The sequence below is a fragment of the Vicugna pacos genome, chromosome 27, assembly GCF_048564905.1.
Source record: "Vicugna pacos chromosome 27, VicPac4, whole genome shotgun sequence".
Lineage (NCBI taxonomy): Eukaryota > Metazoa > Chordata > Mammalia > Artiodactyla > Camelidae > Vicugna > Vicugna pacos.
The window spans coordinates 9,674,125-9,697,416 of NC_133013.1; the positions used below are offsets into that span (position 1 = coordinate 9,674,125).

At 52.1% G+C, this 23,292-nt stretch overlaps 1 protein-coding gene across 3 annotated transcripts in view; it reads left to right on the top strand.

The window, feature by feature from the left end:
* The window catches only part of IGF1R (insulin like growth factor 1 receptor), a 282,688-nt gene that overhangs the window by 252,045 nt on the left and 7,351 nt on the right, over window positions 1-23,292 (top strand). For all 3 annotated transcript variants that reach the window (XM_072950708.1, XM_072950709.1, XM_072950710.1), the window contains exons 15-20: window positions 215-285; window positions 3,929-4,158; window positions 4,386-4,496; window positions 7,653-7,812; window positions 10,553-10,682; window positions 15,896-16,030. In XM_072950708.1, the coding sequence (XP_072806809.1) occupies window positions 215-285; window positions 3,929-4,158; window positions 4,386-4,496; window positions 7,653-7,812; window positions 10,553-10,682; window positions 15,896-16,030 (837 nt within the window). The remainder of the gene's footprint in view (window positions 1-214; window positions 286-3,928; window positions 4,159-4,385; window positions 4,497-7,652; window positions 7,813-10,552; window positions 10,683-15,895; window positions 16,031-23,292) is intronic.

The window sequence follows — 23,292 nt, forward strand, 5'->3', positions numbered from 1 at the left end:
ACTGAAGAAGCCAAAAGGCACATTATCAAGTGTCCACTGGCCCACCTCGACTCAAATCGAGAGTGTGGAGAGAGCTGTCATGACAGTTCCACGCCCCCCACCCCATCCTTAGTGAAAGGGATCAAATAGAGCTGAGGTAACCCAACGGAAGTGTGCACAGAAAGGTGTGGGGATGTGTGTTGGTTTTTAACCTAAATTTTATCCTTTTGGACAGAAATAACAGCAGGCTGGGGAACGGAGTGCTGTATGCTTCGGTGAACCCGGAGTACTTCAGTGCAGCCGATGGTAAGCTTCTCAGCAACACTCACTGCCCAGGAGTCCCACGTCGGGAGCTCTTGGGAGTGTTAATAACTTAGGGGAAGAGGTTTGCATCACTTTGAGGTACCTTTGGCCCCAGATCCATCTTCACTGACACTTCTTTTTTTTTTTTAAAGTTTTGAGCAGTTCACTGAATATGTCAAAAATCCTGGGACCGTCTGGGTGCCCCAAGGGAAATCGGGCTTCGGAGATGAATGTGGCCAGCACAGTAATCAATTTATTTAATTGCTTGAAGTTTTCTGCTAGAATGAAAAAAGCTGTATCATTGCCCACATCGATGCTGCAGCTCACAAAACTCCTTTTAAACCGGTTTCAGCTTGAGTTTCATACTATCATCATCGTCTCTGATCACTGCGGCTCCTCTGCTCTCTGTGTCTTGGAGTTCTTCGCTCCTGCCCTCCTGACTGGGGTCGTACGACTCATACCCTCCTGGCCCATTCGCGTTCCCTTTAGTAGCAGCTCATGAGGGCCATTTAGTTCAGCGGCTGAGGAGGTCTGACTTGGAAGTTGGGTTGTGTTCTTTTTTCCCTTTTTGCTGTCTTGTCTGCCTAGTGTGCCCAAATCCAAGCTTTTCGAAGGAAGTCAGGGTGGTGCCTTGGTCCTCGGGTGCCACTAACGGGCACTTCTCTGGGGGCTTTCGCAGACACTGTCCCATTTCATCCCTGTAAGATGGATGTCCTGATGCTCATCCATCCAGTGGGGTAACGATCAGAGGTCGCAGAACTAGGCTGTGGAGAGTCCGGATCACACGGCCCCTGGCATCCTGTCCACATGTGACACAGTCACCGTGGAGGACTGTGAGGTCCTCGGGGTGGGCAGGCAAGCTGGACTGCGGGAGGACCTGGGTCAAGTTTGACAGCTAAGTGAGTAAGTGCATGAAATCGGGTGGACGTGCTTAGAAAACACGTTTGCGTCATTCATGCTGGGGGAGTGGAAGTGTGTGCGCAGGAGATGTGAACTAGTTGTGATTACTCCACCTGCTCATCCTGATCAAATGAGAAAACGTAACAAAACACTCTGACAGTCTGAAAGCACTATATAAGGGTGTAAAATTTTGTTATTGTGATTTCTTTAATAATTTCTAATTCAAATTGTATTTACAATAAAGCCAATCAAAAAGCAGGCCCTTCTGAACAGGAATCAAGTGCAGAATAATAAGGACATCATTCCTCTTTATATGAAGGTCTCACAAAGTTGTACTTTTAAAAGACATACATACGTATACCCACACCTCTGTACCTGTGTGTGTGTGTGTGTGTGTAAGGCATAGATACCCACCAAACTTAAAAGAGCAGTTACTTGTGGAGATCTTTTTCTTTAAAAAAAAAAAAAAGCAAGAAAATGTGTATACATTGTTTGTATAAATAATAAGTTTTTTTTTAAATCAAGTAGGATGAGGGCTCCTCACACAGTTAATGGAATTTCTAGGAGAAATACAAGGCTGCTCTCTGCTCTGTCGGTGTGGGCCACCCCCACGGCAGGGAGTCTGCTCGATTTTGAAAGAAAGCTCAGAAGTTTGGCATTTGTAGCTTTGACAAAATATCCAGGAAATTTAGACAGAGAATTAATACAATAGTAACAGACTGATGGCGATTTGAATTCAAATTTTGTGTCTTTCCAGAGTGCTTTCATAGTATGTCTTGATTCTTTAAAAACAAAACAAACAAAAACTTATTGTCACCCATGCCAACAGGTAGGAACACTGTCACCTTATTTGAACTTAATTTATTTGGCCTTCTGACAAGCATCTTACAGCTAGTTTCCTCAAGGGGCGACAAAATGACATGGCAGTTCAAAAGTGCTGTAAAAACTTCACTCTCCAAAAGCTAATCTGCATGTCACCATTCTCCAGGGTACACTGAAAATCCCCACCAGGGAAATGCTGATAACATTGTGCACGTAAACCTCTGCTGGCTGAAGTCAGAGCTGCTGGGCTGAACTGAGAGGAAGGGATTGCGAGGACTGACTTCAGCCACCTCCCAAGGAGTGAATGTGATTGGTTGTAACTCCATGTTTCATGGGGTGCTGCAGAGTTAATTCTGATTAAAAGCAAGCCTGCATTTTCAGAGATAAATGGATGTAGACAGTGTCTCTTAATACTTTCTGAGGTATTAATACTTACTGAGAAGAGTCTTACCTGCCGGATTGTCTGGCATCCTCACTCTCCTAAGCAAGCATCAGCTTCCTCTTCAGGGCTATAAACCAGCTAAGCCACTGGAGGGTGGAATTCCATTTATGAAATTCCTGAACACATACGTACTGTAAAATACAAAAATGTATATGAAAGGAAATTCTAGGTGGATTAATACGTCCATATTGAACACTCCTTAGAAGTATAAATTGGTGGGGTCTCCTGGGCCTAATTTATAGACATCTTTCCTTTAAGACACCACTTAAAGGTAAATACCTGGGACTTAGGGATGTCGGAAGACAGTTGTCAATCCACTGCCTCTCTCACATCCAGCCACAGGCCCCAGGATAGCATCTGAAAGCGTGAAGGCAAACACAGATGTTATCCCAGGTTCCCAGTCCTTCTGCATTTCTGAGCCAGGACCACCTCTCTCCTCCCACTGGAGCCTGCTAGAGGTTCTAGCAAGGCTAGATCTCTCAGGCAAGGGCGTAAGCAAACGTCCTTAGAAGAATATGATTATAATGGAAATTTCTTACTGCGCTGCAGATCAGGTTGATTTTATTTTACATCTCGGCCTGCCCATCAGAACTGTAGCATGGGTCCTCTGTTCTGTTCCTCCCTTTTTTCTTTCCCTCTTTCTTTCTCCTTCCTGCCTGCCTAGAATTATTTATTTATTTGTTTTCTTAAACCAGATTGAATCTAACCAGAAGCATAGGCTGGAGAGGAAATCCTGTTCAGGCTTAGGCATTACCAAGCCCCACCTGCCAGCCCCTCACCCAGTGGTGAGAGGTCTTTGAGTTCAAGAGCCCAGGCCAAAGCCCTGGGGAGACCCCTCTGCCCATCAGCTGTCCTCTGTGCTGGTCACCACTGGGTGCCCTTCAGTGCCAGAGCTCAGCTGCTTCTGTACCTCATTCAATGCCCCAGGGTCTCTGGCAAGGCCGGAGGCCTGTCTGGGCTAGAGCAGTGCTACAATGGAGATAGAATGCCAGTCCCACATGAAACCTTATATTTTTCTAGTAGCCACGTATAACATAGAAAAATAAACACATGAGATAAATATTGATAATGTTTTTTATTTAACTCAACGTCTCCAACGTATTACCAGTTTTAATGTGCAATCAATATAAAAATTATTGAAACATTTAGTTTATTTTTTTATACTAAGTCTTTGAAATCCAGCATCAATTTTATTCTTACAGCAACATCTCAGACTGGAAAACTTTCTGATTCTCTTATGCTGTTGGTATCTCTGAATTATCTAGGACTCCTTGAAGACTTGAAATTCTAGTATTTGTCCAGTAGCCTTGCTGAACTCCGCAGCTTGTGGGAGACTCCAGAATAAGCCATATCACTGTCTCCCGGTGTTCCCTCTGTGGGCTCTAGGAGGTGGCACCCGGCGTGCTTTGGCCCAGAGCGTACCCAGAGCGCGTCCTGCCCACACCCACACCTGCTTCAGTTCTGGCCTCTTCCCCTCCTCAGTGTACGTGCCTGACGAGTGGGAAGTCGCCCGGGAGAAGATCACCATGAGCCGAGAGCTGGGGCAGGGCTCATTCGGCATGGTTTACGAGGGCGTTGCCAAGGGTGTGGTCAAAGATGAGCCTGAGACCAGGGTGGCCATTAAGACGGTGAACGAGGCCGCGAGCATGCGCGAGAGGATTGAGTTTCTCAACGAGGCCTCGGTGATGAAGGAGTTCAACTGTCACCACGTGGTAAGAGAAGCCCCTGCATGTCAGGGGGTACACTTGTGGGTCTGCTGTCCCACCGTGGGGTCCCCCATCTCCACCCACGGAGGTTCTGGGTGTGAGGCAGGCCCAGCCCATGAGCCCCAGTGGCCCCTCATCTGGGCTCTGCTCCAGGCCAGACGGTCCCAGCTGCAGGGGAGCAGCGGTCCTGGGCAGCCCCCACCCTCTGAGCCATCTCTCTGTCCTCCTCACAGGTGCGCCTGCTGGGCGTGGTGTCGCAGGGCCAGCCGACGCTGGTCATCATGGAGCTCATGACCCGGGGGGACCTCAAAAGTTATCTCCGGTCTCTGAGGCCAGAAATGGAGGTCAGTTTTTATTTTCACCGACTTCCCATGTGATCTGTTCCTTTTCCTTTAGGACCTTCCCCCAGAAGATATTGTGTCTCAATCCGTTTGCTTTCCTTGCCGTGTGCTTGGTTCTGGGTCCTTTATATGAAGGAGTTCCCTGCCTGGAGAGGCCGATCTTCTGTGAGAGGCACTGGTCCTCAGATACCCTTTTACCCAAACCCCTCTGTGCCTTTCCCTCCACCTCCAGTCCCTTCCACTGTCCCTCCTTAATTTCCACCGCAGATCCGTGTCCACTGCTCCCTCCCTGAAGCCCTTCCTGCCCGCCCCCCATCCCACACCACCCCCTCCCATTGGCCTTTGAGACGAGGATGCTACATTTCTCAAGCCCTGTGTCCACAGTTCAGGCTTCATCCTGACAGTGTCTTGCTTGAGCTTCTGACTGATCATTGCCTCAGCTGTGCAATCTCTGCTTAGTCTCATAAAAATAAAAATCAGTCTGGGTTATGAGCTTTGTCCCTGTGGTGTCTCCCCTCCCACAGCATGAACCCACAAGCCAGCTTTTTAACGTTTGAAGGCATGACTTTTAAGAGAGTAGTTCTAAGAGTCAACTGGTAGATAAATACTTAGAAATAACACCAGCAACATCTGCCTCTCAACTTGGCTGCCTCAGTGGGAGTCACTTCCTCATGGGGACCCTGACTTTGCTGCCTGTTGAGGAAGCTTTGAGGCTGCTCGTGTGCCCCAGAATCCTCCTCTTTCTCTGCCCTTTTTCAATGTCTGTCACCCTTGCTCTGTTTGAGCTTAATCTTCTGTTTTCTTCTTTTAATTTTACAACTTAACCGTCTCCCAGGTAGTCATTCCTTAATTTTTGTTCCGAGCACCTGTTCACACGTGGCTTCCTTTACTCACAGCAGGTCATGTTTGTGGTTCTGTGAGGGCTACGAGGCCAAGTGTGGACTTTTCAACACGCCCACCCTCTGCTCTGCCCGGCCCAGGTCCCCAGCCCCCACCTCCCCAGATCTCAGTGTCTTTTCCCAGCTCATTCTGTAAGACACGGGCCAGCATGAAGGAGAAAGGCGTCATCAGATGGGTGACTGGAGACGTGGCAGGATATTTCTTACCGGAATCATTCAGGGCACTTCTGAAGAGTCTGAAACACTCACTTCCTTCAGCCCCAGTTCCAGGTCCAGAGTAAAAGTGTGCGGCACGCTGTCTCAGCCTGGCTCGGCCACTGGCTGGCTGCGGTCGGCGGCTGCTTCAGGCTGTGGGCCTCAGTTTCCTTAGGTGTAAAATGAGACGGTTGGGCAAGATAATTACGAAAGTCCTTTTCAGATCAAAAATTCCCTTTTAGATTTGTCAGATGTAAACACGTTCTTTCAGACTCCTGTTGAATATAAAACATGTACGCTTGGCTTGCGGTTTCGTTAGATTCTACTCGGCGTCTTCCCCCAGGTTAAGGTTTGCTCGTTTACATCACTAAATGTGGATGCTTGCGTGTTCACGTGAGTAGCTCTAAGCAAATTAAAGATTTCTGCCCTCTAAAGTCTCTGAAAGAATGGCAGTGTTAGCATCTCTCCAGTACTTCAGATCAGCTTCCTTTTTTTGGATTCTGTTTTTCATGTTAGTTATGAGTGGCCACTTCTAGCAAGCACCTAACTTAATGCTCCACAGCACTAGTAAGTATTACGAGCAAAAACTTGATATTTTACCTGCCAATATGCAGTGTACTGTGCATACCGAAAGCCTTGAAAACATTAAAAGGAAATGTTAGGTCCTGAGGGAAAAAAGCTCATCTAAACCAGGCCCCCATGTAAAAGAAAGGGGTGGTTTCTGCTTTCCCTTCGGGCTCTCACGTCACTTCTGCACACATCTCGGCAATAAGTATTTTAAGTCACCACAGTCTTGATAGTCTCTTCAAAATTCTAATACACATCAAGGGTGGGGATCCAGCCCACAGGTACTCTGCTTCTAGAAGCCAGCTTTTGGCAGAAACTAGCACCTCACTGGGCAAAGCCAACGTCCCCTGGGCCTGCACCCTGGCCAGACACCAGCGGGCACTTGCCATGCAAGGTCTCAGGTCATCCTTCCAGCAGTGACCCCACCTTGACCCCCTGGGAAACAGCCCTGCAGGGAGGGGCCCAGACGGCCTGGTCCCACAGCCTGGACATGCTCTTCCCTCGGCCCAGGGTCTGAACTGGGAAGGGGATGCGTGAGACCTGTCAGGGCAAGAGGCTCAGCCGTGTTGTAGCAGGGGCTCTGTCGTCAGGCAACCAAGGTCAAGTCTGTCACTCGTACCAGCAGGAGGTGGCTAGGACCTAAAGTGTGGGGCGCTGACTGGCTTCTGCACTTTTTTTTTTTTTTTTAGGATGTAGAGACTTGAGCACATGTTTTCAATAGAACTTTTTCAAAATGGATTTATTATTATATGAGGGTATTTCTCTTCAATTCCAAAGCCAGCACGTTGCCTTCCCCTGCAAAGCGGACATGTTTATCCGTGGTACCTGTCTCTGCTGGGTGTGGGCCCCCCAGAATCAGCCCAGCTGGCCTTAAATGAACTGTCAAGGGCTTGCTTTCCTCAGCACCTGCAGAAAATAGTCCTCCAGGGAAGGCCTCTCTGTAAAGTGAAAAACTTAGTCTTGGTGTTTTTTGTGCTTTAGAAGAAACTTGAAGAGAAAAAAGAAAAAGACTTAAAATTCATAATTTATAACAGTGCTTATGTGGAAAATAACACCTTCTGTGTCCATTCGAGAAAGCCGTTTGCTTCTTCCCACACGGCCTTTGTAACATCCTCTCCCTCCTTTTCCCTCCCTGCACATATGTTATTGTAGAAATAAGAGGAACACATAGGCTAATGGGAATTTGAGTGTCCAGTATTAGTATTCTTCATATAAAAAGTTGCTTGTTTCACTTGAAATGGTGTTGGCCCCACCCAAAACAGAGGGTGCTGGGCCCGGCCGGTGCTGATGGAGCTTCTGTCTGCAGCCGGGCAGACTCGATCACAGAACAGGTACCGCGGCCCTGCAGTAACACGGCCCTTCCCAGCCAGTCCTGGTCTGGTAGCAGATGACCTGCTGCGCTCCATCGAACCAAGATGGCTTTGTGAACCCTGAAAGAGCGTGGGGTGGGAAAAGTTCCTAAATTCTCACACGGATTTTTTTTTTTAATCTCCAACAGAATAACCCAGTCCTAGCACCTCCAAGCCTAAGCAAAATGATCCAGATGGCTGGAGAGATTGCAGACGGCATGGCATACCTCAACGCCAATAAGTTTGTCCACAGAGACCTCGCTGCCCGGAACTGCATGGTGGCCGAAGATTTCACAGTCAAAATCGGAGGTGTGTCCTTAGCTTTCCAGAGCTGAACAAGAAGTAAATTCGCACATGTGTCAGGGACCAAGGGGGCACTCGCCTGTCCGAGGGAGGGGTTTTGCAGCGCATCCTGTGAATGCAGAGTCTTGCTCTTGGGCATGATGTGCTTGTGTCCAGTTGATGGTCGGTTGCAGATCCGGCCAGGCTGGCTCAGAGCCTGATCGTGCGTTCGCTCAGCGGCCCAGGCAGTGGGCATGGGTGAGCAGAGGCCAGGGTCGTGAGATTGCCCGGCATTTGTGGTATTTCTTGGCGGAAGAATTCTAAGCATTGGTTAGAAAAGTAATTGAGACGACGTCCTCAGATGATTTTGACTTGGGCGTAAAAGTCACCACCCAAACTTCCAAAATGTCCTCCAGTCTTCCAGCCGACAAGGAGTGTTATCGCGACCTCCCCCCTCTACCCTCAACTGGGGCTCCATGGAGTTTCCTAAGAGGTGAGGCTCCCTGCGGTGAAGCGCATGCCCAGAGCAGGAGGACTGACAGGGAGGTGGCAAGCCCTCAGGTGAGGGAAGGCCGCTGCCTTCTGGGGCTCACCCCCAGGCTGCTCAGCCGCTAAGCCCCCGACCTCTCTGCAGCCCTTACTCGGTGGCCGGCCCGCTGCTCAGACCCCTTGTTGCAGTGGCCGCTGTAACACTAAAGAAGAGTCTGGATGACATTTCTGATCACTGGTTCGAAATTCATGTTAGCCTTTAGGTTTGCTTTTTGCTTTGGTCTTTTAATCTGTCCAAGAAAAATACATACAACATCAGGGCTGCTCAGGGACCACCTGCTGTTCCCACTGTGAGATGACGGTGGCTCCGAAAATGCTAACTATTTATCCTGAGAAAAGACAGGGAGACTTTACATCCAATATTTAGGATTAACATCTTGGTCTAGCCCTTGAGCTGGCTGTTCTGGAAATGCTTGCCTTCCTTGAGCAGTATGTTTTTTCTTAAGCAATGATTTTGAGGGACTGCTTTGGCCCTATAGTAAACAGTGAGTATCTGTCTAGGATGGCTTCCCGAGCAGGCATGAGTGTCTTTATCGTTCATTTGTTGGAGTGAGAGATGGTGAATGGAGCCGTAGCACAGAGCAGACATCCTTTGGCCACCAGTTACTCCTTCAGGAGCCACCCGTGTGTCCCTGGATTTGGCCTTTTGAAGCACCCGCACATTTGATGCCCTGGGAAGCCTGGGAAGCTGCCTGCCTAGGGTTCCCAAGGAAGAGCCCCTCTGGCCTCTGCCTGGGCTTCTTCTGTGCACCCCGCTCCCTCCCCCATCCCTCCCTTCCCAGCAGGGACGCAGATTGTTCCCACGGAGATGCCAGTCAGCTCCCCTGTCCCAGCCAGGCAGCCAGGCAGCCACTCACTAAACTAAATCCCAGTTCTGCCGCTTGCAGCCAGGAGACTTGGGGCAAGTGTCTAAAGTTCTGTGAGCCTCAGTTTCTTCACCTCTGAGGTGGGGGTGGTACTGCAGCAGACCAGTGAGATGCTGGGGGGCACTCAGGACAGGAAAGCACTGGGCACGTCCCCAGTGTGGGGCAGCTCCACCAAGGACTCCGTTTGCTATTTAATCACGTGGCATATTTATGGTGACATTGTCTTTGTACTTAAATTTGTTTCTTCCTAAAATTTGAAATTTTTCTTTTGGGTTAAGGAAGAAATCAGCTTTGTTCTTTTTCTGGGATTTCTTTCTCTCCTCTTTGCACAAGTAAAAGCAAATCCTCTAATTTGCATGTCACTGGATTAACTCAGAGATGAGACTTCAGCCCTTTATTTTTATTCTTCACTGGGGTTCGGAAATGTTTTTCTAACGCCCAGGGTCTCATGGATTACAAATACGACAAGCAGTTTTACCAAAGGCAATTCGATGGCCCTTAGCACAGTACGAGGAAATTATGTTGGTTAACGTCCAAGGAACGTTGTTCTCTGTGTTTACTTTGTCGCCTTACCGCTTTGTGGCAGAGTTAGAGACATAAATGAACATTTTAAAAAGGAGAGCGTCCCTTTCTCCTGGGAAGGGGAACGGGGGAGTCCCTGCAAGAAAAGTTTGCATGATTGAGTGGAAAATCAAAATCTGACAAAGAAGCAATAATTTAGGATTATAAAGCAAGCCTGCCATCAAACACAATTATGTGACATCTTCTAGAGACATGGAAAATGGGAGACATTTTCAAAAATGAGTGGGAGTATTATGTTGAAAAACATTATTGAGTAATAGCGTCAGGGGCCCAGTAATCTCTTCAGCATCTTGCTGTGCACTTTTTTCATCATCAGTTGGTACTCACAGTATCTTCCCCCTTATAGGACAAGGAAGCTACCTTCTTTCCTCTGATGATGGGGCAGTGCTGCCGAGGAAATGAAAGTCAACATGCTCCTGGCTATTTCATCACGTTTCTAAACACGTATAAACGACCTTTGGTCTGTGCAATACATGTTTTCTTGATAAACCATGGGACCTGATAATGTGTATACTTCCTCTCATTTTAAATGCAATGAGGAAACTACCCTTTTAAAGGAATTACATTATAAATGTATTTAAGGGCAGAGAGTTCTGGGTGTTTGCTTGTCAGGTGACACGTCAGTCTCCCCTTAGCAAACCGCAGCACTGATACGCGTCTCCCTGGGACGCAGGTAGAGCGCCCCCTGCAGAGGGCACCGTGCCTCTTGCTTCTCGCCCGAGAGCGCTCGCTCACTGGGGTAACTCTCGTGCCTTCTCTCCTCCTCACAGATTTTGGGATGACGAGAGACATCTATGAGACAGACTATTACCGGAAAGGAGGGAAAGGGCTGCTGCCCGTGCGCTGGATGTCCCCCGAGTCCCTCAAGGATGGAGTCTTCACCACGCACTCCGATGTCTGGTAGGAGAGACCCTTCCTGGGCTGCCAGCCCCCAGCCCGGGCCCCCGCAGGCCCCACCAGCGTGGTCCCTTTCCTTTCCTCCTGCTTTCTGTTCACTGTTACCCCATTTCCGGCTTTGGTGAGAGTGATGTGGGCCACACCCCCTTATCACTAAAGTGTTCCTGTCATCAGTGGGCCTTTTGAGATCTAGAGAATTTGCAAGCCCGACATTTCTTTCAGTGCTTAGCTGCTCCCCAAGTGGCTGGGAGCTCTGGAGACACCGCAGCAGGGGCCGGGACCTGGGGACGTGCCAGAAAACCACCTCTCTCTGCTTCTCCCCCTCCTGCCTTCTCTCCTTAGCTTTCGCAATAGATATGATGTGCGTGTAGGTGGCCGCCTCACCTAATTAAACCTTCAGATTGCAGACATTGCTTAATTTAGACTCAGATCTCCTGAGTCTTCCTATCGGTCCCATCTGCTCTCTGTCCTCTCCCAGTGGGCAGCCACTGCTGTTGACCCAGGGATGGGACGGAAAGCAAAATGTGTCCCTTAGTCCTGGCGTGTCTTGGGGTAGAAAGCACGTCAGCTGGGGCTGCAGCGGCCTCTCAGGGATCTTGTTTAGTGCGGCTCCTCGGCACCCTTGTGGCGAGGTAGTCAGGTTCTGAAATATGACAGCTTCTTGGCAGGCGAGGGCCCTGGCGCGTCTCCCTTCTAGAATGTCAGCTGGTTTCTTGGCTATGCTGTTGGGAGATCCCGTTGCTGATGTGTTACAGAAATGGTACTTGTTTACTCCAGCTGTCTGGAGGACCACACAGAGGAGCTGTTTAGATAGTGACTGGCACCGTTGTGGTTTTTTTTTTTTTTTTAACCTCATGAACCTTTCCCAGTTCAAGGGCCTTGGATCCTATGTTGAAGACAGGTGCAAGTTGGAAATAGCGTTTGAATGTGACCCGGCAGAGCATGATTGCTTCTTGAGCTCAAGTATGAGATCTGTTTTGCAATCAGCCTGGTTCTCTCTTTATGGTCAAATCAAAGCTCTCAACACCATTTTTAGATCTTGAGATGATGGGGAGCAGACAGGCCTGGGTCCACGCATGCATCTGTTAATTCTAGGATCCAGGCTTCCAAAAACTTTTGAGGCCAGCTTACTGTGCAATAAAATAGAAAGCCATGTGAGCCAGGGAGAACAGAGGCAGGGTAGGAAGGTAAAACTGGAGTTGTTATAATCTTTACAGGCAAAGTTTACCCAAATTCTGGTTAGCAGCCACAGAAGGACATAAAAGGTGTTCAGTGCCAATTTTCTGCCGTTTAATGGTGTAGACATTATGAACCAATAAGAAAATATATATATATAAACAAGAGTAGGGATTTCATATTCATTCCATTCAATGCTCAGGCAGAGACAGTGCTTTAGATTTTTTCTTTTTTTAAACCCGGCCAGGACCATGGAGAATGTGGAAGGTCTCTCAGCTACCCAGGACCTAAAGCTCTCCCTCTTGAAGCAAATCATTTTGAGTATATTCAATGGCACAAAACAGTCATCCCTAAATAGTTAAAGTCTAGACAGAAGTACAAAGAACTTTAATGGACGTTGTAGGAGAGACTGCAGAATGTTAGGTTTGGAAGGTATTCTGGGGTCAGTCCCCAGACCCCATCCACAGTGCCTCTGACAATTGGTTGTTGAACTTCTGCCCACACAGTTCCAGGGACTGCTTAATCCTCTTACAAAGACAGTCCTGATTCTTAAGACATCCTTGTTTTTTTGTGGTTCTTTCTCACGTTATGTTTAAGTTGCCCTCTTGTTGACACCCTGCTGGCCCTTCTCTCTGCAGCACAATTGCACACCCTGCTCTGTTTTTAATAAGACAGGCCTTGGAGGCACAAGGAGGTGGTCTCTTTTCTCTAGTTGGAACCTCTCCAAATTTCCATGCTGTCCTTTGAGACTTCATTCCCAGGCCCATGGGCACTGTGCTTGTTCTTCCGACAGCTCCCTTGGAGCGCCGTGTCCCTGCCAATGGTCCCTTTGTGTTAGAAGACACAAGTGCACCGACCAGGCAAAGGACTGGGGAGGTGGAACCCGCAGCTTGAAGGTGTGCTCCCTTCTGGGCACCTGAACTACCCACAGTAGTCTTCATTTCCTGGCTTACTAAAAAGCCTTCCAAACGGCCACAAATATCCAGGGCTGGTTGCTCCCTCCTAGAGTTATTTGCTTCTTAAGTGACTAGTTAACATCGGCGGTGATGTGGACATCTCTGTGGGTTTTGATTTGCTGGTGGGTAGGACATGGACACGATCCCTTCCTGGTGTGGCCAGGTGTAATTCTTGAATGCTGACCTTAACCAGCACCAGAATTGAGGGGAGACTCGCACCAAGTTGTCCCTTACCTGCAGCAAACAACCCCAATGCTCAGAATTAAAAAAGACAAATTCACACAAAGGCATTTGTCTAATGTTTATTAGATGAAATCCACAAAATTAAAGATTTGGTTTTATATGAAGGCATTAATGCCAGTGCCCCATTGTAAATGACTGCTTAGAAGATCACGTGGGCATTGCATGCTTCTCAGAGTCTCTGACCATTGCCTTGGTCAAACCATGTGAGGTGAGCTCTATCTGCAGAGCTTGCTAGATGTTTCAGTGGCCCCCGTGATGACCAGCAATGCCACAGAGGCAAGTTGGTGTTGGGTAAAGATGCTTTAGCCTCCGTACGTTGGGACAGAAAGATGGGTCAAACTCAGCTAATCATGACCAGAGTCCAGTGCCTAGTGGCCTCACTGATGTCAGACAAGAGTCACTCCAAGGAAAGCCTTTGTGGAGAGCCAGGTCTGTTCCCTGCTGTGTTCTGTCACACATGTGACCTTGAGGAGCCAGCATGGCCCAGGCTCAGTGTATGTGCAAGAACAGGGTGCCTAGAGACACGGTCCTCATCCCTGAGGGATGCAGTCCTGTGGAGAACAGGCAGTGACCCTGACAGACGGGATCTTGGACCCCTTCCCAGAAGAGATGGAGTCATGGGCACCCTGAGGTACAGACTGTCACGTGTGGGACACTGAGGGCATGCAGTCCTCGTGGAGGGGACGCTGGAGGAAGTGCTTACTGCACGTAGAGGTCGGCAGCTTTCTCAAGGCGTTAGGCTGAGGCGCGACCAGGTCCCGCCTCAGAGGTCCTGTTGGGGGCTGGGGACTAAGTCCACAGGCTCTGTAAAGGCTTCGAAGGCTTCTGCGCGGTGACTGACCTAGAGCTGTGTTTAAAGACGCTCGTGGTAGCTAGGTTTACAGTTTCCCGAGGTACGATGTTCATGCCAAGAAGGGGGAGGTCCTGCAGGGTGGGGCACAGGCCCTGAGGAAGTGCTGGGGGGACGAAAAGAGGTGACCAGACCTTTGACAAACCTGAGCCTGAGCTGTTCAACGGTGGTGGGATCCAAGGAGGCTGAGGGAAGGATGACCTGGGGCTGCCTGCCCGGCTGGGTCGGAGCATCAGCGCAGTGAGGCCAGAAGAGCAGGGTGGAAGACAGAGAGCTGGGCTAGAGACGCAGTGAGGTTGTGGCCCCCTGAGCCCCAGCCCTGGAGTGGAACAGTGGGCGCCAGAGGGGCCCGTGGGGAGCCGGCCGGTCCCGGGAGCCCTGGCTGCGCGGAGGCATCAGGAGAAGCGGGCCCAGGAGGAACCGCGTTTTCAGAGGATGTCTCAGGCCAGGCCTGCCGTCAGCAGAGAGAGCAGCTTGTCCTTTCACGGATGGCACCCCGTTTCAGACGTGGAGCTGGGAGCCACAGCCTCCAGGTGGGCTGCTCAGGCGACCAGGCCGATGGCAGTCGGCAGAGATCCCGCAGCCAGCGTCCACGGAGGAGCCCGCCACCCTCAGCCCGGGCACCTGCTTCAGCCTCAGCCTTTGGCTTTCCTAGGTCTCTTGTGCAATAGAGAGACTCTTTCTTGGTAACTGGAAGTCCAGAAGGACGCTGGGTGGGTCAGTACTCAGAGTGCTAAGATTCTGTTCACATCTGACATCTGCTCTTAGTGTCCATTTGGACAAAACCCTTTTGTTCACGGGAAGTAGCCCAAGCAGCGAGGATCACGTTATGATACAAAGTCCGAGGCCCTCCTGGCGTGGCCCCAGTCGGGACCCCCAGAGCTGCCCGTGGGAAGCGCCTGCCCCAGGATGTTCAGCGCGGCTTTGCCGGTGCCCCAGGTTCGAGGGCCAGTGGGAGGCCACCGGGTTGGCCGTCTGCTGCCGAACCATCGGTTCTATTCTGCTGAAACGAACCGAAGGGAAAGGCAAATTGTTGCGGAGACGTTGTAAAGGTGGCGACGTGCATGCCTTTATTTTGCAGATCCTACCACTTGCCCTTTTTAACATCACTGCTGGGCACCGATATCTCTATTTTAGTCTGTTTTCCAGTAGTTGAATCTTCTAGACCAACAGGCCACGGCGTGCGCCAGGTGGAGAGGCTCCCTGCTCCTGGTGCTGGTTTTATTCCCCGGCCACCCCCTTCCCCTCAGCTAAACTCTGGGCTTAAAGATTCTTCTCTGTCCGTGAGCCCTCCCCAGCCAGGGCCGCCCTCCTCCAGCCCCTGCCTGTGAGGCTGAGCCTTCTTCTCTGCACTCTACTGGACCTGTGAGATCCCCATTGAGTTTTTTGACACCCCAGGGCCCAGCCCCCCCCCCCACTCCCTCCGTAGACCAGTGAAAACGAGACCTGCGGCTGGGGCGGCCCAGGCATCAGCAGGACGCGCCTGGGTTCCTGCCCTGCATCCTGCGTTGAGAGCTGCTTAAGTAGTGGTTTCCAAAACGGGGAGTCTGTTGAACAGCTTGATTGTCCCAGGCTGCACTGGGAGCCACCAAGTCACTGTCCCAGCTGGGCCTGGGGACCAGCCTTTGATGATTGGTGGGATAGAGCACATTTGGGAGACACTGACCTGCCAGGTTGTAGCTGGGGCCAGTCCCTGAGCTCCGCATGCCCAGGGCCCCATCGGAGACCAGGGGCTTGCTGGCCGTGCAGGGGACCCTGAGGACTCCCTTCACTTCAGCTCACAAAGCTGTGCGGGTGGGGCTGCACTGGCCCCCCAGCCGAGGACGACGTTCCACACTCAGCCCAGGGCCCGGCCCGCTGCCCGACTCACTCCACTGCCACAGGGAGGGCCACTTTTCAACTCCCCAGACAGAAGAAATGCCGGGAAGGAGAGGGCAGCACGGCTCCGTCCATCCCTTTCCAAGTGCCTCACATTTCTTTTGTCCCCGCAGGTCCTTCGGGGTCGTCCTCTGGGAGATTGCCACGCTGGCCGAGCAGCCGTACCAGGGCTTGTCCAACGAGCAAGTCCTTCGCTTCGTCATGGAGGGTGGCCTTCTGGACAAGCCGGACAACTGTCCTGACATGCTGTACGTATGTCCCTCGTCACACGAGGGCCGCTCCTCTGGCCTGCGGTGCTGTGGTGGCTGGAGCGGCTGAGCAGAGGGCTGGTCCTGGCGAACCTGAGCCTTCGGGCAGGTGCCCTCATCCTGCCCCGTCTCCCTGCTTCTGCGGGTTTGGATTTCAGTTGGCACTGGGGTGTTTTCGGGCCGACCATCTTTGTGAACTATTTGACCAAAGCAGTGCCTGCTGTCTTCTTCACTCAGAGTTAAAAAAAAAAAAAAAAGGCGACAACAGGTCATCGATGACTCTTAAGCCACATTCCAGGGCTGCTCCCCGCCGTCAGCAGGGCTTCTCCGGGGCGGTGGGGGAGACCTCAGACCTCTTCCTGTGGGCGGCTCCAGGACCCTGCCACCACCTACTAGCCCCCCAGGTGCCTTCTCTGTTAAGTGTTTACAAAAGTCATAAAAGCCCCATGAGCAACAGGCTGTCTGCAGCTTCCTCCGGTGACCCTCGCCAACCGGGACGGTGGCTCAGCGGGCCCCCCGCACATGTGCCCCTGTGCGCGTGGCTCTGGGTGCTGGCAGGCTTGTCACCTCACAGCACTTCTCTCCAAAGAAAACCAGTTTTCTGTTCCTGAGATTTGTCAGGTAACAGGAAAGCGTCCATGATGCCCTGTGGGCCTCCCTGCTCCGCGTTCCGAGGAGAAGCCCCTGCAGGTGGGAGTCCGAGCTGCCGCGGGCAGGCGGGCCGGAGGGTAGGAGGATGTGCTGCGGCCGGGCCGTCGGGTGCGGGGCAGGTACAGGTGGAGAGCAGTGTATTTGCCTTCCATGTGAACATTAAGCTGGGGCTCGAGATTCTTCTGGATTTCAGTAGGTAGAAGGTAGGCTACCATTAATACCTCAAGACCAATGCAGGAATTTTCCAGAAGTGCTTTTCAGGGCAGGTTTGGCCTCGTTGGAAAGGCTCCCAGAGGAATTGCTGGGCTGTCTCTGTGTCCCTGCAGAAGACTCCCGGGTCGGCCACCTTCCCGTGCACCAAACCCGAGTGAGCACGGGCTTGGGCTGGACCCATCACAGTGGGGTGACTTACAGATGTGAGTCAGATGCCATATCAAGTGGGTACCAGGGAAATCGGCCTCAACAGCCATGAAAGCTCTGTTCACTAGGTCTGTCAGGGCTTCCGTGGGTCAGAGGATAGGTGTGCTGGCTCCTCTGCTTAGTCTGAGAAGTTTGAGATCAAGATGTCAGCTGGAACCGAGATCTGAGGCTCGGGGGCCTCCCTCTCCCAGGCCCTTTCAGGTTGTCGGCAGGACTCAGCTCCTTGCAGCTGTCGGACTGAGGTTCCAGGTTGTTGCTGGCTCTCAGCTCCTGGTCTTTGCCACACCCCTCCTCTGTCAGCCTTCTCACAGCAAAGCAGCTTTCTTCTTCAAGGCCAGCAAGAGAACCTCTCTGCTGCCTTTGAAACTTTTTTACCTAATTAAGTCATATCCACCAAGAATAATCTCCCTTTTGATTACCTCAGAGGCAACTAATTAGAAACCTAATGAAGTAGTGAAATCCCATCGCATTCACAGGTCCCACCACTCAGGTAGCAGGAACCTGGGGACCGTCTTAGAATCTGACTACCACAGCCTGGGAAACAGAAACTATCATCCTATCAACAAACCCAGGTTTTTGTGTTTTCTAAAGCACCTTTAGAGTAGCTTCCAAGACTGAATCCCTAAGCCCCACAGAGGGGTGGTGGCTTATTCTCCTGGCTCAGACTATGCTGCTGCAGGGCCTGCTGGGGAGGCTGGAGAGACTCGGGGCAGCACCCCGTGCTTCAGGAGCAGATCAGCTGGGGGTCGTGCTCTAACTGCTGCTTCTGCGTGCCCGTTCAGCCAAAGCCTGTTCTATCCCAGGGACAGCTTGCATGAAGTTAAGAAAAAGGCCTGGGAGTGCCAGAGGGAAGGGCACATCTTTACATCAAACTCCATGTGGGTGTGGGTGTGTTGGGATGAGGGTACCCATTGGTCATCTGAGCTGAGCATGCGCCCGGACTAGGAAACCTGCATGTGTCCTGGACATGGGGCCCAGGATCAGGCGCCCATGACAGGAGGCTCCACTTCTCAGGGCAGTGCATGGGTGGGGCACTGGGTTTCCTGGAGCCCTCCCTAGCAGACTTCCCAGCGCTGCCTCTTCAGACTCCAGGACCTAAAGTTGGAAGAGACTCAAAAGGCCACTTAGTGCATTTTCTCGTTCCTCATGGAAATTCTCCCTCTCCCCGCCCGTGTCAGGTTTTACATTGCAGTACAGCGTTACCTGAAACCTGACAGCTTAAGAGAACTATAAGCATTTATTATCCCACAGAGTCCCTGAAGGTCAGGAGCCTGGGAGCAGCTTGGCCAGCGGGCTCTGGTTGGGGGTCTCGTGAGGGGTCGCAGTCTGGCTGCAGTCACCCGAAGGCTTGAATGGGGCTGGGATCCACTGCCAAGGTGGGGCACTCACGTGGCTGGGTGCCACGTGAGGCCTCAGTCTCTCTCTGCCACACAGCTGGCTTCTAGAGCATGGCTCAGCAAGCCTTTTCTCTGGAAGGACAGAGAGTAAATATTTTCAGCACTGGGGCCCATTCGATCTCACCTGTAGCTACTCCCCTCTGCCACCATCTTGCACAAGCAGCCCTAGACGTCATAGGAGCAAGTGCAGCTGTGCGCCAACCAGACTTTATTTGTGGTTACTGAGAATTGAATTGCATGTAATTTTCATTTTTTGTCACAAAATAGTCTTCTTTGACTTCTTTTAACCATTTATAAATGTAGAAACCATTCTTAGCTCATAGGCCTGAGAAAATCAGATAGGAGGCCACATGTGGTGCAGGGGCCCAGAGCTTTCCTACGCTGCCCAAGGGCCAATGATCCCAAGCAGAGCAGAGGCCTAGAAGTGTCATTCATGGCCTAGGAGTCACACTCCACAGAGTCCACCATCTCCCTGGTTACACCCTGTTCGACGTGAAAGGAGATTATATGGGGCCCGGGCACCAGGAATTGGGGCCCACCGGGGTTTCAGAGGCCAGCTGCCACACCCACCCAGCTACTCTCCACTTTGAATAGTGTGGCCACTGCTTTTTTGTCAGCCCATTGTAAGAAAAATCGTCTCTCAGAGCAAAAATACAAGCAGTGGAGTGTGAGGAGGGACGTCCACTGAATTTGCAGTGAAGTGTCCGGTGCCAGAAGAGAGGTCGTGCTGGAGTCAGCGGTGTCTTAGCAAGCTTAGTCCGAGAAAGCAGGTGTGAGCTTTGTCTGTGTGGTTTGCGGGTGGAGGGAGGAGAGGCAAGGCTTTGCACTTCCTCTTTGACTTGGGTAAACACTTGTCTCTGAGAAATCTGTGGGACTCCTGAAGTTGATCCGCCCCCAGGTGACTGGAGTTTTAATATTAATTTAATATGCCTGGGAAGCAGCCCCCTGCCCTGGGAAAGGCAGTGCACTTCCCGTTCCCAGCATAGAGTGACAAGGAAATTCACACGGAGAGGTTACTCTGCAATATTAAATGTGTAATCCAGGAGGCATTTCTGCTTTGCTATCCAGAACCCCCGTGGCAGATTTTCTCCCTCCGAAGAAAAGAACAAAATGAAAGGAGGCAAGTCAGTTTCATAGGGAGTGTCTGTGTTGTCCTTGTGGATTTATGGATGAGTTCAGTTAAGGAAGCCGTGTTCTGGGAGAGCGGCTCTTTTATTACAGAAAATGAAAGAATGGACTCTTGTTTCTCCCAGAGGAGAGTCAGGTCCCTGAGCCCTTGGGAGTTGCCTTGGGAAAGCCCTGCTGGGTCTCCACGTGGGAGAGAAGCCACTTCAGTTGTGTGGCTCCAGGGGTGTGAACGGCACCCGGAGGGTAACATGAGGCAGGGTGGCTGGTGGACCTCAGCTCGGCACCAGGAAGACGCTGCAGGCCCTCGGCAGGGCCTCTGGGCAGAGCCGGGCCCCCTGGAGCAGCTGACAGATCCGACCCCCTCAGTGGCACAAGGTGTGGGGGCTTTTGGAGCAAAGGCTGCACGGTCCCCACCGTGCAGTGTCCAGGCCTCCGGGTCCCAGCACCCGGGGTCAGTGTGAGTTGACTGTGCAAGCGGGCAGACAGATTCGGCTTATGGTTCGCCGGTGGGTCTGTATTTTAAATTGACAACAAGGTGTGTTCTTACCTTTCTCCTGGGCTCAGGTCTCCATACTTAGGCCACAAATGTCCTTGAGCCCCTCTGAGCGTGCGCTGATGGCTGCCGGCTCAGAGACGGGGCTGTGGGGAGCCATCCCAGCTCTCATCACGTCCGGGGACGAGCAGGACCGGACCCTGCTGCCGTGGGGCTCAGGCGAGAGCAGGGGTGTGTGCCCAGCACGACCCTTCGGCCAAGAGCCGTATTCTCTGCGGGTACGGCTTCCACAGCATCACAGGCCAGTGCCCCACTTGCCAGTGAAGTCCTCAGTGTCTGGCGTTCAGAAAGGAGTTTAAACTTTTTAGCCCAGAGAGTCCTCGACTCATGAGTGAGTCCGAAACATGGAGATGGGTGGTTTTCCACTTTTCAGACGTGGCTTTCCCTGTTGCTGCTGAGACCCCCCCCCCATGCTGGGAGCCCTGTGCTGGTTCAGGGGGACGTGAGTAGGACCCAGTCAGGAGCAGCCCCTCCTGCCCAGCCAGCCTGTGGTGGGCTTGCCCACGGCCCACGCGCCCCACCTTTGATCTCTGCCCTGAAACAGAGTAGCCTGGGGTGAGCAACGCGGCAGGCCCCGTGCCCCTGCCGCTCCTGGCTGAGAAGCAGTCACAAGACCGTCCTGGCGGTTGGGTGTCCGAGCCCCGCAGGTCCTTTCTGGAATGTGGTCTCTTTGTTGTGACAGCCATCACGTGGACTGGGCTGACTCGGGTGCCAGGCTGCCGTAGGCATCCTGGCCTGTGGTCGCAACCAGCCCGCACGCAGCAGGGCCAGGGGTGGGGTGGGGACAGTGAGCAGGATGAGGAAAGGAAGCACGGCTGTCCCTGGGTCGTCACACCCCTGACCGTCACCCGGCCTCCTGGGGCCACCCTTTGGTCTCGTCCCTGTCCCAGGTGAAGGGCTGTGCTCACGCACGCCCACCCTCCAGCAGTGGGGATGGGTTCAGTAAAGGACAGCCCCAGCTCACAGAGCTGTAAAAAAATGTGTTTTTAAAGAGGAGTTTTATCAGCTCATAAATCCTTCTAGAGTCTACTGGAAAGTTTTCTTGTGGAGATAGTGTAAACAAGGCTTTGAATCCCACAGAGTAAAAAGACTTCCTTTTATGGGCAGCACTGGAAGGGCTGTGACTCTGGAATGGTTTACAAGTGGTGTCACGGGGCTCGTTTGTGCTCACGTCACTCAGTCCCTCCCCTGCTGGTGGCACCTTCTCGGCCACAGGGGCTGGGAGCCAGGGGCATCACGTGTCCTTGGCTCTGACCATGCTTCTATTCAGGGAGAAGCCAGCTAGAGAGGAAATCGCAGCCAGGCCATGGAGAGGGATTTCGTGTATTTATGACTCTTTTTTAATTTTTATTTTTGGAGGGTCCTTCTTCTTAGGAAGTGATGGAGGTGGGGCGTGGAAGGAGGCCTGTTTGCCCTCCGACCCAAGGAAGAGCTGCCGGTTTATCCCTGCAGAGCCCCCTGCATCCCCGCAGCTGCCGGGCGGGTGGCCCGGAGAGGGAGGGTCTGCTGGCAGGGCCCCGGTTTCTCTTGTTTAGGTTAAGGGAAGATTCCTCTTTCTGGGGTATGTGGCGTTCAGTGTCACCACAGCTATCACAGAGAACTCCATCCCTGCTCCACTCTCACTGGTTTGGGGACCTTGGACAAATTATTTAATCTCTTGGTCCTTCCGCTTCCTCATCCACAAAATGGGACATACCATGCCCCACACCTTCCCAGACTCGTGAAGGGGAAAGCAGTTTACCCCATAAAACTTCCAAGAGCGCTAATGAACTGCCATGCAGGCGGGGTCGTGACCTAGTGGAGGTGGTTTAGTTGGAAGGGAGAAAACTAGTCAGTTTTCATGTTTCGTCTAATTCTTTCTCCTGTTGAGCAGGGGTGGCAAACTTTTTCTGTAAAGGGCTGCACGGTAAATATTTCAGGCTCGTAGGCCAATCTCAACGACTCAATTCATAGTTGTGGTTTGAAGGCAGCCCCAGACCATATGTAAATGAGTGGGTGTTTCTGTTCCAATAAAACATGACTTACAAAAGCAGGCAGCAGGCCTCTCTCCCGCTGCCACCCTTCTTCAAGGTCACATCTTCTTCCATCTGACTTGACCTGGGGCCTTCTCCCCTGCGTCTCTCAAGGGAGCTGGTGGGGGAGCGGGTGGGGGAGCTGGTGGGGGAGCTTCCCCGGGCCCCACGGGCTCTCTCTCCATGAACTCTTCCTGGGGCCAGACTTAGGCCGGTGGTCGGTCTGTCAAGTGTCAGCCTGACAGAGGCCGGAAGCCAGTTTGGGGTGCTTGGAGCTTCCTAGAGGTGGGAAGTTCCATTTGGCCACTTTTACTGAAAAGCACCTCATTAGCCAGAAGTTTTAAAACAAAACACAGGATGGAATTTTCTGGAGAACAGAAGTGGAAGGGAAGGGAAACCCACTCAGAACTCGCTCTGGCCTGGACGTCTGTGCATCCACCCTCCCTTTGGCCCCCAAGGTCTGCTCAGCTGGACCCCCGCAGCACCCCTCCTCCCGTGGGCCTTCCCAGCCCGTCGAGCCTGGGCCTTCCTGGGTCAGGCAGCACCATCCTGCCTGTCTCTTCCCATGTGCAGCTCCTGCCCTCAGGGGCTCAGGCCCACTGGCCGGGCCGCTCCCTGTGGCCACGTGACCCTGAGGACTTCCCTGCAGCGGCAGTCCAGGTGCCCTCCCTGCCTGTCCCAGGCCTGTGCAGGGACCCTGGCACGGGGCTCTCCCTGCTGGCTTGTTGACATCTGGCTCAGGTCCTCGCTGGCTCCCAGGCTGGCTCTGCCACCACCGGGCACACAGCGAGCAGCCTGAGCCCCAGCACCTGGGGTGGGGGGTGGTGCACGCCCCTTCTGTCTTGCAGCCATACCCTCACCCCGCCAGCCCTCAGTTCTCTGCCAGTGGTCCCCCGCCACCGGGGAAAGCTGAGAAACAGTACAGGTGGAATTAAGAGAGAGATCACTGTGGGGAAAGCTGTGATCATTCCTTGACCTTATTAGTGAGAGACTGGAGATTTCTTGCATTCTAACTCTGGAAAATAATGTTTAATCAGTGGCTGCAAGAGATGCTTTCAGAACGAATTCCTGTAATAAGGAGTCTGTGTGAACCGGCTCATC